The 18,378-nt window shown below is 43.9% G+C and overlaps 1 protein-coding gene across 2 annotated transcripts in view; it reads right to left on the bottom strand.

Moving 5' to 3' along the window:
* acat2 (acetyl-CoA acetyltransferase 2) overlaps positions 1 to 18,378 on the bottom strand; it is a 111,442-nt gene that overhangs the window by 42,544 nt on the left and 50,520 nt on the right. For both annotated transcript variants that reach the window (XM_060830988.1, XM_060830989.1), the window contains exon 4: positions 5,689 to 5,806. In XM_060830988.1, coding sequence (XP_060686971.1) covers positions 5,689 to 5,806 — 118 coding nt within the window. The remainder of the gene's footprint in view (positions 1 to 5,688; positions 5,807 to 18,378) is intronic.

Below are 18,378 nucleotides of genomic sequence, written 5' to 3'. Positions count from 1 at the left end.
CACTGCAAACAATGCAGAATTGCAGGGAGCACTAGAAAGGTAGCATCTGATGTTAAAGACCATGTGAAGGGCTTATAATCAAGATTATCCAGATGATTAGGATAAAGGAATTCCGTTTGTACTTTTTGCCATTAGACATGAATCAATTCCACCCCCCACGAATCAAGGGATTTTGAAGGGATCTGTTGTTATGGAACATGTCAAGGACAGGACACCCAGATCAAGCGAGCAGTGTTCCCACTTCCAAAACCAGACTTACTCGGAGTGCAGCTGCAGCCTTGATGCCCCAGACCGCCGATAACCAGTATCCCCGCATTATGATAGGCATTACACCTCTAGACAAGCCCTGGACTCACGCTGAGGTCCGAAGCATGCGCCAGGATGCCCCCAATCCACTATATCACCCTGATATCCTTTTTCAATTGGCTACTACAAATTTGTGATATCTACAATTGCTTACCGCAGGATGTCCAGAGTTTACTGTAGTTGTGCATACAGGCCTTACTGGGCAGCCATAACAAGCTCTATTGAATTCTCTGCCAAGCTGTGGGCTAATGCAAGCGTATGTTCCACCTACAGTGGAACAGTGTTAAAGGTGCCGTGGCAGGGGGATCCAAGATTCCAAGATGGCAGCAATCTGAGCAGATCTGCCTTTCTGAGCTATGCACCCCAGCCCAGCAGTACTGATACTTTTACCCCTCCAGCGCAGTAGAATGTTGCTGAAGGACTCGTGGCAATCAAGGAGTTGATGGAAGACAATCGTACTCGGCTGAAACCGATTTCGGACATGCTACAAAAGCATGAGAAGGAGTTGGAAGGGCTCGGGAAGCGAGTTGAATAGGTTGAGCAGCAGACCGCAGCATTGGAGAGTCCTCAGGAGAGACCGCGGCATTGGAGAGACTCAAGGCTGAGTCCTCAGTGGGGTGAATTAAGGCCCTCAATAAACAAGTCCAGGCCTTGACTGAACAGGTCTATGATCTGGAAAATTGAGGTAGGAGTGGAAAGTGGGCACCTGTCAAGCTTTTTTGAAGACGAGCTGCCACAGTTATTTGGCTGAGATGCCAAGACTGACTGAGTGAAGGTTGATAGAGCTCACCGTGTTGCGGTGCACAGTTTCATCTGGAATGGCACCCCTGCCCACTCTGATATGATTTCAAAGCTACAGGGACAAGCAGAAACTCCTTGAATCATCTAGAAGGAAGGGGAAAGATCCAAGGCCCAGACAGGGACTAAGATGCTTTTCTGTGGCAGTGATCCGTAAAAGGAAATTATTTGATGAGGTCAAAAGAAAATTAAGGGACCTTGGTATTCAATATTCAATGAGATACCCAGTGGTGCGGTCATTTGTCTCCTCAGAACAAGTGAAAAATTTCTTGGACACTTTAAAATAATTCAGATGGATCTTTAGACACGGACAATAATGTTTTTTTTTCTCTTCCTATGTTTCTTGTAATGTTACCCTTTTCTTAAAGAAGCTGCTGTTGTATTTTTTTCTCTCCGATTAGGATTGGTGTTGATATATAGTTGGGGGTGGGCAGAGTGCTCACTATTTTGTCTGTTTCCTTTTATTGTTTGGGTCTAGGTTAACAATGATGTAAAAATATCAGCCAGGGCTCCCACAATTTCTTCTCTAGCGTTTTTGCGGTGTTCTTAGATATATCTGGTCAGGGCTAGATTTATTCACTTTCATACATTCTAATACGTCTAACAGCTCCTCTACAGTAATGTGGACTGTCCTCCAGCTATCACCTCTGACTTCCCCAGCTTCCCCATGTCTTTCTCCACAGTAACACAGAGGAGAAATATTCATGCCCAAAACGTCAACTCTCCTGCTCCTTGGATGCTGCCTGACCTGCTGCACTTTTCCAGCAACACATTTTCAGCTCTGATCTCCAGCATCTGCAGTCCTCACTTTCTCCCCAATACACCCCCAGGGGATTCCCTTGATCCCAGCTGCCCGTATTTGATCCATACCTCCTCCTTTTCTCTGGTCAAAGCCTGAATATCTCTTGTCATCCAGAGTTTTCTATTCTTGTCAACCTTGCCCTTCACCCTCACAGGAACTCTAGCGATCTCACTTTTAAAGGCCTCCCACTTGCCGGAGGTCCCTTTACCTGCAAGCAAACTACTCCAATCAACCCCTGCAAGTTCCTGACTAATTCCATCAAAATTTGCCTTGCCCCAATTTAGAACTTGAACCTATGGACCAGATTTGTCCCTCTCTACAACTATTTTAAAATTAATAAAACTATGCTCGTTGGTCCCCAAATGTTCCCCCACTGTCACCCCAGTCACCTGTCTGTCCTATTTCCCAACAGTTGATCGAGTTTTGCCCCTTCTCAAGTAGGACCCTCTATATACTTTCTGAGGAAACTTCCCTGAACGGAATTAACAAATTCCACCCCATCTAAGCCCTTCACGTGATGGCAGTCCTACTCTATATTAGGAAAATTAAAATCCCCTACTATGATAACCCTATTGCTCCTGCAAGTCTCCCCAATCTCCCTGCATACTTGTTCCTCTAATTCCCATTGACTATTTAGGTGCCTATCCCCTTCTTATTTCTTAGCTCCACCCACAATGCCTCACTGGATGATTCTTCAGTTATTTCATCTCTGATTATTGCTGTTATACTTGCCTAAATAAAAATGCAACTCCGCCTCCCCTCTTTCCACCACCTCTGTCCTGCCTAAAGCACCTAAACCCTGAAACAATAAGGTGTCAGTCCTGACCCTCCCTTAGCTATGTTTCTGTAATGGCTAATAATATGCTGGTCCCACCTATCTATCTACATCCTGAGTTTATTGGCCTTACTTGTTAGCCCTCTTGCATTGAAATAGAAGCAATTTAATCCAACAGTTATTGCTTGCTCCCTGTCATGTTTCAGCCTGACTTGTCTCTTCACTTTACTCTTCCTGATTACTCTATCTCCTTCCAGCCTTGCACTTGCCTCCCTGGTGTTAAGGATCCCACCTCCCTGCCAATTTAGTTTAAACCCTCCCTTGTAGCAGTAGCAAACTTGGTCACCAAGATATTGGTCCCCCACCAGTTCAGATGAAACCCAGCCCTCTTGAACAGGTTGCCCTCTGATGGAAGTGATGAGCAAATCTAATGGCATGCTGGCCTTCCTGGTGAGATGTTTTGAGTATCAGAACAAGAATGCTGCAGTTATACAGGGCCTTGGTGAGGCTACACTTTGAGTATTGTGTGCAGTTTTGGTCTCCTAGTCTGAGGAAGATATTCTTGCTTTTGAGGGAGTCCAGCAAATGTTCACCAGACCGATTCCTGGGATGGCAGGACTAACATACGAAGAAAGACTGGGCTTTTACTCACAGGAATTTAAAAGGATGTGGGGAGATCTCATAGAAACATACTAAACCCTGTTGGGACTGGGCAGGCTAGATGTGGGAAGAATGTTCCCTATGTTGGGGGAAGTGCAAAACAGTGTCAGAGTAAGGAATTAGCCATTCGGGATTGAGATGAGGAAGAACTTCTGTACTCAGAGCTGTGAAACTGCAATTCTCTTATCACAGAAATCTGCTGAGGCCAGTTCATTGGATATATTCAAGAGGGAGCTGGACTTGGCCTTGCAGCTAAAGTGCTCAATGGAGAGAAAGCCATGATTATATTGAATGATAGTGCAGGCTCAAATGGCCTACTGCTGCACATATCTTTTTTGTGTTTCTATGTATCTATGAGACACAGGCTGCCTGAAGTAGGCTGTCTGCAGTGGCAAAGCACAGGAATCAGTACTGGATGCCTTACTGTTTGTGATATTCATAAATTATATAGATGAGAATGTGGAGGGTAGCGTGACTAGCGTAGGTAATAATCTACTTTTGGTAATGCAGACCCGATGGCTAAAGGGCCTCTTCATTACTGTACAATCTTATAACTGGATCTTTATTTCCTACAGGTTAGAAAAGAGCAAGGTGATCTCATTAAATCATATCAAATTCTTACACTGCTCAACAGGATGTTCTTGTTGGCTAGGGAAAGAGCAGTTGGGGGCACTCGTCTCGAGAAACAATGAAACTATTTAGGACTGAGATGAAGACACTTACAGAGAGGATTTTCTGTTGTATTCTCTGCTATCAATACTTCAAGGGGTCTTGTTTTTTTTTTCAAAACTTCCTAAAGTAAAGAGCTTTTTTTTCAAACATAGTGAAAATTAATTTTTTTTTTCCTTTTTTCTGTAAACACGTTCTATTGTCACTATAGTGTAAATTTGTCCGACAAAGTTTAGGTGACTTAGAAATGCCATTGTAAAGTACAAGAAAGAGATTCTAAAATTATCTTCTATAAAATTTCCTCATGTAATCCATGGTTCATGAAATTTCTGAAGTGCTGTCTTGTGAGTGATGAATCTTTTAAAGGCTGGCCTAACTTCACAAACTATGTAGAGGTTCAGGGCATGCCCATCCCTATAATGTTGCCACCAAAGTTGGGAGCACAGGTGAAAGTGCCAAGTGACTTGGTGAAAATCCAGGCCCACGTCTCCAATTTGAGATTTAAAGTGAAAGTACTATCACTTGTCATAAAAATCCATCACATCATTAGGTCCATCAGGAAAAGAAATTTGCTTCATGCCGTGAAATAAATTAGAGAGTAGAGCTAGTTTACTTGTGACTCTAGACCAAAGTAATGTGATTGACTCTTAACTATCCTTTGAGCAATTAAGGATCAGCAAAACCAGTGAGGGCTCATCCCATGCAAGAAAAAAAAATCATGTCAGAATTTTAAAGAAACAAGCTGCTGTCAGGCTTCTAAGAATATCCGAACAAAAATTGAAAGAACCTTGAAAGAACCATGGATGCTGTAAATTAGAAACACAAACAAAAACAGAAGTTGCTGGAAAAGCTCAACAGGTCTGGCAGTATCTGTAAAGAGAAATCAAAGTTAACATCTTGGGTCCAGTGACCCTTCCTCAGAACTGGTGGTGCAAGGTCCCCAGATGGAGGTGCTGTTGTTCCAGGTTGCCCCTGAGCTTCCAATTAGATTAGACTTACAGTGTGGAAACAGGCCCTTCGGCCCAACAAGTCCACACCGACCCGCCGAAGCGCAACCCACCCATACCCCTACATTTACCCCTTACCTAACATTACGGGCAATTTAGCATGGCCAATTCACCTGCCACTTTAATACAAAGCTTGGCGCAAGCTGGAACAACAGCACCTCCATCTGGGGACTTGCAGCTCTCTGGACTTAATATTGAGTTCAATAATTTTAGAACCTGAAGTGCCCCATGTCCTATGCCCCATCACACACACCAGGCCGTTGTATCACACAGTGTATCACACTACCTATTGTTAGCCACTACCCATCTCCATAAACAGCTATTCACACTCCTAGCCAGATAGTTATTGACTCGCTTGTCTGTCCAACTGCTCTTCTCTCTCTTTGGGCTCTATTTCTCCTTATCATTTCTCCTTAACCCCTCCCTCCACCCTATCTCCTGCATATAAACCAATATTTTCCTAGCTACCATCAGTTCTGAGGAAGGGTCACCAGACCCAAACAGTTAACATTGATTTCTCTTCACAGATGCTGCCAGACCTGCTGAGCTTTCTCAGCAACTTCTGTCCTAATATTATCCACTTGATTCACTCACACAAATTGTATTCCTGTCTGAAATAATAAATACAATATACTAAAGAAATCTTTTTAATAATTCAGGGCAGTTCTTACCTGTAATTCCCATGTGGTAACCATGAAACGCATCCATCAGACCATCACAAAGAATGCTATCTTGAAGCGATACATCACCCATTTTGACTCCAGTTCTCATATGTGCCACATGCGGAGTCTGGAGTAAACAATATATGCAGCTTTTAATTGATCTCCTTGCAGTGGGTCACCACTTGGTACGCTGGCTAAAAGTAACCATGAGATCCATCAAGCTTTGTGGAAATATCCAAGTCTACACTTCAATATCCAATATAAAAATATTATAAAATTCATACATTATTATGAAAAATTGATTAAATCTTATTGAAAAGTACTTGTCATAGGACTACATTTCTCTTCTACAAGTACACAATAAATGAATATTTTGCATCAGTATTTACTGTGGACAAGGATATGGAAGATATGGACTGTAGGGAAATAGATGGTGACATCTTGCAAAATGTCCGGATTACAGACGAGGAAGTGCTGGATGTCTTGAAACAGTAAAAGGTGGATAAAGCCCCAGGACCTGATCAGGGGTAACCGAGAACTCTGTGGGAAGCTAGAGAAGTGATTGCTGGGCATCTTGCTGAGATATTTGTATCATCGATAGTCACAGGTGAGGTGTCGGAAGATTGGAGATTGGCAAACGTTTAAGAAGGGCCACTGTTTAAGAAGGGCAGTAAAGACAAGCCAGGGAACTATAGACTGGTGAGCCTGACCTCAGTGGTGGGCAAATTATTGGAGGGAATCCTGAGGGACATGATGGAAAGGCAAGGACTGATTTGGGATAGTCAACATGGCTTTGTGCATGGGAAATCATGTCTCACAAATTTGATTAAGTTTTTTGAAGAAGTAACAAAGACGATTGATGAGGGCAGAGCAGTAAATATGATCTATTTGAACTTCAGTAAGGCGTTCGACAAGGTTCCCCATGGAAGACTGATTAACAAGGTTAGATTTCATGGAATACAGGGAGAACTAGCCATTTGGATATAGATTGGCTCAAAGGTAGAAGACAGAGGATGGTGGTGGAGGGTTGTTTTTCAGACTGGAAGCTTGTGACCAGTGGAGTGCCACAAGGATTGGTGCTGGGCCCTCTACTTTTTGTCATTTACATTAATGATTTCGATGCTAGCATAAGACGTACAGTTATAAGTTTGCAGATGACACCAAAATTAGATGTGTAGTAGACAGCGAAGAGGGTTACCTCAGATTACAACAGCATCTGGACCAGATGGGCCAGTGGGCTGAGAAGTGGCAGATGGAGTTTAAGTCAGATAAATGTGAGGTGCTGCATTTTGGGAAAGCAAATCTTAGCACGACTTATACACTTAATGGTAAGGTCCTAGGGAGTGTTGCTGAACAAAGAGACCTTGGAGTGCAGGTTCATAGCTCTTTGAAAGTGGAGTTGCAGGTAGATAGGATAGTGAAGAGGGTGTTTGGTATGCTTTCGTTTATTGGTCAGAGTATTGAGTACAGGAGTTGGGAGGTCATGTTGCGGCTGTACAGGACATTGGTTAGGCCACTGTTGGAATATTGTGGGCAGTTCTGGTCTCCTTCCTATCGGAAAGATGTTCAGAAAAGATTTACAAGGAATTTCCCAGGGTTGGAGGATCTGAGCTACAGAGAGAGGCTGAACAGGCTGGGGCTGTTTTCCTTGGAGCGTCGGAGGCTGAGGGGTGACCTTACGTAGGCTTACAAAATTATGAGGGGCATGGATAGGATAAATAGACAAAGTTTTTTCCCTGGGGTGGGGGAGTCCAGAACTAGAGGTCATAGGTTTAGGGTGAGAGGGGAAAGATATAAGAGAGACCTAAGGGGCAACTTTTTCACGCAGAGGGTGGTACGTGTGTGGAATGAGGGTGTGGTGGAGGCTGGTACAATTGCAACATTTAAAAAGCGTCTGGATGGGTATATGAATAGGAAGGGTTTGGAGGGATACGGGCTGGGTGCTGGCAGGTGGGACTAGATTGGGTTGGGATATCTGGTCAGCATGGACGGGTTGGACCGAAGAGTCTGTTTCCATGCTGTACATCTCTATGACTCTAAATAACATCATGCATTTCCAGAGACCATAATTCAGGCAGTAATGTAAAATTGATATATACTGAACACTGATTTGATGTCCAGAAGACCAAAAGAAGTAGGAACAGGAGCAGGCCGCCAAGACTTCTAGCTTGCTCCACCATTTAATAGGATCATGGCTAATCTGACATTTCTCATCCACTTTCTTATGCTTTGCCTGTAATCCTTGAGTCCCCTACTGATCAAGAATCTACTTTTCTCAGCCTTAAAATATATACAAGGATTCTGGTCCCATAGCCCTCTGTAGCAAGGAGTTCCAAAGACTCTCAATCCTCTGACAAGAGAAAATTCCTCCTCATCTTAAGCTTAAATTGGTACATCTTTATTCTGAGACTATGCCCTTTGGTCCTAGACTCTTCTGATGGGGGTGAGGTGGGGGTAACATTCTGTCAAGAATATTGTATGCTTCAATGAAATCACCTCTCATGATTCTAAACTCCAGTGAGTAGACTCCCAACCTATTTAGCCTTTGCTCATAAATCAATCCTTCCATAATAGGAATCATCATTGTGAACCTTTTCTGAACTGACTTCAATGAAAGTGGTATCCTTTCTTGAATAAGGAGTCCAGTTCGTACGCCATACTTTAGCAAAGACATGAATGACTGAGGGTAGAAATTATTTCTGAGAATGATTAGCCACTACCCATCTCCATAAACAGCTATTCACACTCCTAGCCAGATCGTTACTGACTTGCTTGTCTGTCCAACTGCTTTTCTCTCTCTTTGGGCTCTATTTCTACTTATCATTTACTCCTTAACCCCTCCCTCCACCCAATCTCCTGCATATAAACCAACATTTTCCTAGCTACCATCAGTTCTGAGGAAGGGTCACCAGACCCACAGCAATCTATCTCAAAGACTTTGGATGAAATAACTGACTGTATTGCAGCCAAATATACAAGGATAGATTGGAAAGCAAATTGTGAAAATGATACATAGAACAAAGTGGCATAGATAAGTTATAAAACCAAAGTACTATACATGTTGGAAATCTGAAATAGGAACAAAAAACGCTGGAAAAAACTCAGGTCAGACAGCATCCAGCATCCTGATGAAGGGCTTGTGCCCGAAACGTCGAATTTCCTGTTCCTTGGATTCTGCCTGACCTGCTGCTCTTTAACCAGCAACACATTTTCAGCATCCAGGGAGAGAATGGTCAATAACCTTTCATCAGAACTGAAGAGAAATAGAAAGGTGAAATGTTATAAGCTAACAGAAGGGAGAAAGTACAAGAAGAACTAAGAAATTCCATGAGAAGACAAAGGCTAGGAATCATTAAATAACAAAAGAAATCTTGCTGCAATAGACAGACAGCTAACGAATGTAGTAAAGAAATAACAGTTGCATTAACAAAGAGCAGTACAGCACAGGCATAGGCCTTCAGCCTATCAAGGCTGCGATGTCACACAATGCCTTCCAAACTAAATAACTAATGCCTCTACACTGTCCCTCTATTCTCTGTTTATTCTTATATCTGTCAAGATGTCTCGTATACGTTTCTATTGTATCTGCTCCATCACCTCCTCTGGCAGCACATTCCAGGTACTTACCACCATCTATAAAGAAAAAGTGCCTCTCAAACATTTTATCCCCTTTAAACTTATCCCATTTTACCTTAGACCTATGACCCCTAGGAAATGACATTTCTATATGGGAAAAAAAGACTCCAGTTATTCATTCTATCTATGTCTCACATAACTTTATAACTTTTATCAGGTCACCCCTCATGGTCAACATTCAAGTGAAGACAAACCACGTTTGTCAAATCCCTCTTCATCGTTAATATTCTCCAAAGCAAGCAACGTCCTGCTAAACTATGTCTGTACACTCTCCAAAGCCTCCACATTCTTCTGATAGCATCGTGGCCAGAAATGTACACAATGTTCCAAATGTGGCCAAACTAAAGGTCAATACAGCAGCAACATGAGGAGTATGAGCTACATAAAAAAACCCAGAATGAATTGTGAAGGAATGAAAAAAAAACCATCCCAGCAAACAAAGATGAAGAAAAATATTACATAGAATGAGGACAGAGTTATGATAGGTCAATTGAGTAGACAAAAAGATTTGGCAGCTGGAGTGCACTATGGGAACATATGAATCAGGAAGAATAGAAAAGCACAATACTATTTAAATGGGGAGACAGCAGAATGCATTACAGAGGGAACTGGATATCCTTATACATGAATCACAAAAGATTACAAGTAATTAGGAAGTTAAATGGAACAGAGATATTTATCGCAAGTGAGACAGAGGATAAAGTGGGGATGTCTTGTCACTACTCCCCACAACCCTTCTTACAACTCTTATTACATTGGTGAGACTACACATGGAGCATTCTGTTCAGTTCTGACAACTTCGTTAAGGAGAGATGTATTCGCTTAGGAACTGTTTAGAGAAGGCTGATTTTCAAGATGAAGGGGTTGTCTTAGGAAAGCCTAAGCAGGTTGGGCCTAGTTTAGAAGAATGGGTTCCTTTTATTGTAACATATTATTCTGAGGGGGGCATGACTGTACATGTGGAGAAATTGTTTCCTCTCACAGAGAAGTCTAGAATTAGAAGGCATAATTTAAAAATAAGGGACCTTTCAGTTAAAATGAAGATGAGTTTTTTTTTCTCTCAAAAGGCTCTGGAATTCGTCGTAGTGTCAGCAGTGGAGCCTGGACCACTGAATATATTCAAGACAGCATGAGAAATATTTTAGATTTACAAACAATTAAGGGCTATGGGAGACAGGCCAGAAAGTGGAGTTTACGATGAATCAGATTCGCCATGATCTTATTGAATGGCAGAACTGCTCTGCAGAGGTCTTATTTCTTATGATCTTAGGTGGGTTCAATTATAACTTTCAAAAGAAATTGAATAACTACCAGAAGATTTGCAGGGCTGCTGCAAAAAGGTGGGAGGTTGAAAATATCCCAGAGGATTGGAAAACTGCCAATGTGAAGACAAAAACCAAGTAACTATAGGCCACAAAATAGAAAATTCTGGAGAAACTCAGCAGGCCTGGTAGTAGCTGTGGAGAGGAAGCATAGTTAACAGTTTGGGTCCAGTGACCATTCTTCAGAACCAATAGTGGCTAAGAAAAGAAGGTATGTATTCTGTTGAGAGGGTTAAAGGGTAAGTGATAGGTGAAGGTGAACCCAGAAGGCAAGAAAGATAGTTCAGCGAACAAATAAATGAATAATGGTAAGCCATTGAGAAAGAAAAGCTACTAATAGGGACCATAAGTACATAAAATTAAGTTAGCTGCGCTTAAAGCAGCCCATATGATGACACGGCCTGGGTTGCGGTGATGGATAAAGGTCATGAAAAAATATGTCCATGCCCTGAAATTATTGAACTCAATATGGAGTCCTGATGCTGCAGGGTCCCAAGCAGAAAGTTAGGTGACCTAACTATAGACCAGTTAGCATAACATCTGTCATTGTGAAAACATTCAAGTCTATTAGAAAAGATGCAATAGCTGATCATTTAGAAATGCTAAATACAATCGGGCAGTCAGCACTGCTTCATGAAGAGGACATCATCTCTGACAAACCTACTAGAATTCTTTGAGGAGGTAAGAAGCAGGATAGATAAAGGGGAAGCAATGAGTATGTTTGGATTTTCAGAAGGCACTTAATAAGAGACTACACATAATAGGACAAGAGCACATAGTAGTAAATTAGTATGGATAGAGGACTGGCGAACTAATAGAAACCAGATATTTGGAATAAGGAGGGGTGACATTTCAGGCTGGCAATCTGTAATTAGTAGTGTGTCACTGGGATCAGTGCTGGGGCCACAATCATTTATAATATATTAATGGCTTGGATGAAGAAAATGATTGTGCTATGGAAAAGTTTACAAATGACATGGAGATATGTACAGATTAGGTCAATGGGCAAAAACTTTGCAGCTGGAATCTAAGATGTGGAAATGTGAGGTTATGCATTTTGGAAGGAAGGTAGAGGAGACGAATATTGTTTAAATATGAAAGACTGCAGAAAACTACAGAACAGAATCCTCAACCATGAATCACAAAAAGCTAGCATCTAAGTTCAGTGAGTATTAGGGAAGATAAGTCCTGATGAAGGGTCTCAGTCCAACTTTCCTGCTCCTCCAATGCTGTCTGACCTGCTGTGCTTGTCCAGCTCTACATCTATTGATTCTGGCTTCCAGCATCTGTAGTCCTTACTGTCTCCAAGATAAATAGAATGTTAGTCTTTATTTCAGATGGAACAAAACTTAAAAATAGAGAGATTTTGCTAAAATTGTACAAAAGCATTATTCTGAAGGAATATATTTTTGGGCTCTTTATCCAAGGAAAGAGATACTGGCACTGGATACTGGCAACCAAAGTTGGTTCATTGGGTTGATAACTAGTATGGAGGGACTGTTCTATAAGGATGGGTTGAGTTAATTGGGCCTGTAGTCAGTGGAATACAGAAGAATGTAGCGTTACCTTATTAAACATACAAGATACTTAGAGGACTTGATAAGGTTGTTTTCCCCTTGTGGGAAAGTCTAATATCAGGAGGCATCATCTCAGATTTAAAACACATTTAAAACACGGAAATAAGAAAGCGTTTGTCCTCTGACGTCATGAATCTGTGGAATTCTTTCCCAGAGAGCTGTTGAGGCTGCATCATTAATTATATTGTTATTCAGTTAAGGAAATCAAGAGTTAGGGGAAAAAGGCAAGGAAGTAGAGCTAAGCATTATCAGATCAGCCATGATCTCACTGAATATTGGAGCAGACTCGACAGGCTGAATTGACCTACTTCTGAACAGCAGGTCAGACAGCATTGGAGGAGCAGGAAAGTTGGACTGAGACCCTTCATCAGGACTTATCTTCCCTAATACTCACTGAACCTAGATGCTAGCTTTTTGTCGAAAAGCATGATGCTGGAAAACCACAGCCAGTCAGACAGCATCCGAGGAGCAGGAGAGTTGTGTTTCAAGCATAAGTACTTCATCAGGCATGAGGGCGTGGCTCAAGGGGGCTGACAGGCAAATGGGAGTGGAGTGGTACTGGGCAGGAATGTGGCCAGGAATGGGATAGGTAGATGGAGGTGGGGGAGTGATGGTGATAGGTCGGAAAGGAGGGTGGAGCAGATAGGTGGGGAGGAAGATGGACAGGTAGGACAGTTCAAGATGGCGGTGCCGAGTTGGAAGGTTGGATCTGGGATAAGGTGGTGGGGAGGGAAATGAAGAAACTGGTGAAATCTCTTTGATCCCATATGGTTGGAGGGTCCCAAGCTGGAAGATGAGACGTTCTTCCTCCAGGCACTGGACGGCTAGAGTTTGGTGGTGAGGAGGCCCAGGATTTACATGTCCTTAGCGGAGTGGGAAGGGGAGTTAAAGTCTTCATCAACAGGGCAGTAGAGTTGTTTAGTGCCAGAAACGTTCTCTGAAAGGCAAGTTGGCGTTCTGTCTCCCCAGTGTAGAGGAGACCACACCAGGAGCAATGGAGACAGTAGATAACGTATGTGGAAGTACAGGTAAATCTCTGTTGAATGTGGAAGGATCCTTTGGGGCCTTTGGACAGAGGGGACAGGTGTGGGGACAGGTGTGGGCACAGGTTTTGCACATCTTGCGGTGGTAAGGGAAGATGCTGGGTGTGGAGAGTAGGTGGTGGAGGCTGTGGACCTAACAAAGGAGGCACGGTGGGAATGGTCTCTGAGAAACGCAGATAGGGGTGAGGAGCAGGCTGAGACGATGGGTGGACCGGGGCAGTCAGGTTTCTGAATTTTGGGTAGGTGGAACCGGACGGTACGGGGATCCCAGACAATCAGGTTGGAGGCTGTTGGTGGGAGGTGCCTTGAGGTGATGAGGTTGTGGATGATCTGGGAGATGATGGTTTATTGACAGGAGGTGAGGTCATGGTCAAGGGGGCAGTAGGAGGAGGTGTCCATGAGTTGTTGTAGAGGTCGGTGCACCAAACTAACCCTGCACCACCCGGTTCTACCTCCTACCCAAAATTCACAAACCTGACTGCCCTGATTGATCCATCATCTCAGCCTGTTCCGGCCCACTGAACTTATGTCTGCATACCTCGATAAGGTCCTGTCACTGTTCGTCTAGGATCTCGCCACATGTGTTTGGGACACCACCCAGGCCCTCCACCTCCTCCATGACTTCCATTTCCTTGGCCCCCAATGCCTCATCTTCACCATGGACATCCAGTCCCTGTACACTTCCATCCGCCATGACAAAGGCCTCCAGGCTCTCCATTTCTTCCTCTCCTGCTGACCCAAACAGTACCCTTCCACTGACACACTCATCCAATTGGCTGAACTGGTCCTCATCATTAACAATTTCTCCATCGAATCATCCCATTTCCTCCAGACAAAAGGGGTAACTATGGACATCCACATGGGCCCCAGCTATGCCTGCCACTTCATAGGTCAGTGGAACAGTCCATCTTCCATTGTTACAATGGCACCATTCCCCATCTTTTCCTGCCATCTTTTGCTCCCACAAGAAGATTGAACAGTTCATCAACTTCACCAACACTTTCCACCCTGACCTCAGGTTCACCTGGACCATCTCAAATACCTCACCTTACCCCTTGGGACCCTCCAACCATACAGGATTAATGTAGATTTCAGCAGTTTCTTCATTTTCGCTCCCCCCCCCCATCTTATCCCAGATCGAAGCTTCCAACTCGTCATCACCCTCTTGAACTATCCACCTGTCAATCTTCTTCCGCACCTATCCACATCACCCTCCTTTCTGATCTATCTCCATCACCTATCACATTCCCAGCCACCTTCCCCCAGCTCCACCCTCCTCTTATTTATCTCTTAGCCCCTTTGGGCTACTCCCTCATTCCCGATGAAGAGCTTATGCTTGAAATATCAACTCTGCTGCTCCTCGGATGCTGCCTGACCGGCTGTGGTTTTCCAGTACCATACTTCTGGAGTCTGATCTCCATTATCTGAAGTCCTAATTTTTTCCTACTTCTGATCTTTGATATATGGAACTGTCATCAGTTGCTTCTGCATAGAACAGATAAAGACATAATTGGATGCCTGCCCTCCTTCTTTGCGTAAAGATTCAATATTACTGGGTAAATAACTCTAAACTATGGTCATTTTCCTCCAAACTAGAACTGCAGGCTTTTGCCATAGATATTTTCACTCTTTTGAAAGGACATTAACATCAACTCACCTTTCTTGATGTTTACAGGTCCTATTTTCCTTCCTGCACCTTAATGATAGTCTTGGTGGGCTATTCTTCTAAAACCCATGTACCAGTGAGGGTAATTCTGCTCACACCTGGACTAGACTAGATGGGAATAACAAGGGAAAACACTGGTGTCACAGCTAGACAAGGTGGTGAAGAAGACATTTAGCATGCTGGCTTTCTGCAATCGAGGCATTAAGTGTAGGAGTTAGGGCATTAGGTTAGTTACAGGTGAGTATAGTGTGCAGTTTTGGTCATCCTGCAATAGGAAAGACATAGCTAAATTAGAAAGAGTGCAAAGAAGATTAACAAGGATGTTACCAGGTTTAGTAGGCCTGAGCTATAGGGAGAGGTTGGCCAGGATAGGACTTTATTTCTTGGAATGTAGGAAATTGAGGGGTGACCTTACTGAGGTGTATAAAACCATGAGGGGCACAGGTAGGATTAATGCATATAGTCTTTTTCCCAGGGATGGGGAACTGAAAACTATAGAAGGCATAGGTTTAAAGTGATAGAGGAAAGATTTAGGAAGGACCTGATGGGCAACTTCTTCACGCAAAGAGTGGTGCATATATGGAATGGACTGCCAGAGAAAGTGGTTGAGGCAGGTACAATAGCAACATTTAAAAAACATTTGGAAAAGTACATGGTTAGGAAGAGTTTAGAGGGATATGGACCAAATGTGGACAATTCAAGCTAACTGAGTGGGCACCAAGCTCAGCATGGACCAGTTTAGGATGAAGGGCCTGTTTCCATGCTGTATTATTCTATGACTCTATAACACCACAGCACATTGTCATTAAATGTTGCCTCTTCATCTAAGCCTAACTGCAGACAATCCTCTATCCCTCTTATCCCTCAGAGTATACAATGTGAACTGTTTGATTTTGGTGGGGCAGTTACCATTTTGAAATGTGAAGATAATTAACACCGGTGGCTTAAATTAAATCTACAGGCCAGACCTTCCAGTTGTTTACTACAATTTAAACTATCTAGCTACTTATGATGAACAGGGACATCTTACTGAGCAGTAAGGCCTAAGTGACGTGAAGCCAGGCCTAATTTTTGTCAGGAACAAAAATAATGCCTTTCAAGGCCTTTTCAGTTCAATGAGCTTTTTAAAGGACCTGTTAAACCCAGATAATGCTCACCACCCCTTATTAACAATGCATACTTACCCTCAGTCATCCTCGCAACGTTTCCCCCCTCCCAACTCATCCTCATCTACACGCCTCACTTATATCCCCAACAATACTGACTCTTCAAACATCAGGTGGAAAAGAATGAATCTTTCATTCGTGCAAGTATTTTAACCACCTACACTATGAGCTTTTATTTTCCACAACAGTGCATTGTATCAAATTGCTTCTGGAAATCTAAGTACAGTACATCCATCCCTTTATCCACAGCACACATTACTTCCTCAAAGAATACCATTAAGTTGATTAAATATGACTTGCCTTTCACAAAGCTAAGTTGACTTTGCCTGATTATTCTGAATATTTCTAACTGCCTCAGGTAATAGCATTAATAATATGAGGAAGAGGGACTGTTCCACGCATCCTATGAAGAGGCAGGCATAGCTGAGTCCCATGAGGGTGCCCATGGCTACCTCTTTGGTCTGAAGGAAATGGGAGCATCCAAAGGAGAAGTTGTTGAGAGTGAGAACCTGTTCCACCAATCAAATGAGTTTGTCAGTAGAGAGGTACTGGTTGGATTGTTGGGAGAGGAAGAAACAGAGGGCTTGGAGGCATTCGCCAAAGTGGATGGAGCTGTATAGGGTGGGATGTCCATGGATGAGGTGTTAGGAGCCGGAGAATCAAAAGTCATGAAGGAAGTGAAGGACATGGGTGGTGTCCCAAATATATATGTGGGGTTCCTGCACCAAGGGGGATAGGACGGTATTGAAATATGAGGAGATAAGTTTGGTGGGGCAGGAGCAGGTGGAGACAATGGGTTGACCAGGGCAGACAGGTTTTGGATTTTGGGTAAAAAGTAGAACCAGGCATTGCACAGTTGTGGAACTGAGGATGGAGGCCGTGGAAATTGCCTGTGGTTGGCAGATTGTAGATGGTCTGGGAGATGGTTTCGTAATGGAAGATGAAGGTTGTGGTCAAGGAAGCAGCAGGAGGTGCCCGTGAGTTGGCACCTGGCTTTAGTGATGTAAAGGTCGATGTGCCTGACTACCAGTGCGCCCTCCCCCCACCACCCCCCCCCCACAACCCCCCACACACTCCCCCCCCACCACCACCCCCCCCACCCCCCCCCACCACCCCCCCACCACCACCACCCCCCCCACCCCCACCACCACCCGCCCCCCCCACTCCCCCTGTCCATTGGTTTAATGGTGGGGTTGCAGTTGGAATGGAGGGAGTGCAGGGCTGCGCTTTGCGAGAGTTTGAGATTGAAACAGGTGAATAGGGTGGACAGGTAAAGGCTGTCAATGTCACGGCAGCAATTGGAGATAAAATTGAGGGCAGGTAAGAGGCCATCACGGGGTGTCCAGGAGGACGGAGTATGTTGGACACTAGAGAAGGTTTCCTCAGAGGGTGGGTGGGACTCACGATTGAAAAAGTAAGCACAGAGAGGCGGAGGCAGCAGAAGAAAAGTTCAATGTCGCAGCACATATGGAATTCTTTGACCTGGAAATGTGATGGCTTGATGGTGAGACCTTTACTGAGGACTGATCGTTCATCCTCAGTGAAGGCAAGGTCTCGGGGTTGGTAAAAAAACAGGAAGGGCTGGGGCCCAATGTAGAGCTGGAGTTGGGAGTGGGAATGGAGACTGTCTCTGGAGTATGGGGGCAGTCATGGAATCGTTGGTGATGTCATAGGTGATGTCACCAGAGGAAGTGACGTGAATGGTGGTGGTCATGGGAGTGGAAGCAGTGCGTTCAGTGGCACTTGTGGGGATGGAAGTGACATTCTGGGTGGTGTTCACTGAAACAGTTTCCTTGGCAGCAGCGTTCTCAGTGGCAACTGCGGAGGCGACATGGTCAGCACAGCTTCGTTAAGTGATGTCAGCAGGCACAGAAGTGCCATTTCAGCAGAAACAGTGGGGGCGGAAGCAGCATAAGTGGAACCAGTGCTTTCAGCGGGTTGTGTGGGGGCATCAGTGAAATTCCAGTAAGTGACATCAATGCAAGCGGAAGTGGCATCTGACAGCAATAACCACGAGGGCACAAGTGACATGGCAGACAGCATTCATGAGTGAAGGTTTCAGCGGCAGAAGTATCAGCATGTTTGCGGAGGCAATAGTTCTTTCTGGCAGCGATCGCAAGGGCAGTAGTTCTAGGAAATTACTTCTCTCGAAGGATCATGAATGTGTGGAATTTACCACACCAGAATGTGTGGTTATGCTGAGATATTGAGTAAATGTGAGAAGGAAATGGACAGATTTTTAGAGTCGAGAGTGTGGTGCTGGAAAAGCACAGCAGGTCAAGCAGCATT

The sequence above is a fragment of the Hemiscyllium ocellatum genome, chromosome 10 (assembly GCF_020745735.1).
Source record: "Hemiscyllium ocellatum isolate sHemOce1 chromosome 10, sHemOce1.pat.X.cur, whole genome shotgun sequence".
NCBI lineage: Eukaryota > Metazoa > Chordata > Chondrichthyes > Orectolobiformes > Hemiscylliidae > Hemiscyllium > Hemiscyllium ocellatum.
Note: the sequence above shows the minus strand (reverse complement) of the source record. Positions and strands in the feature narration are given on the sequence as shown.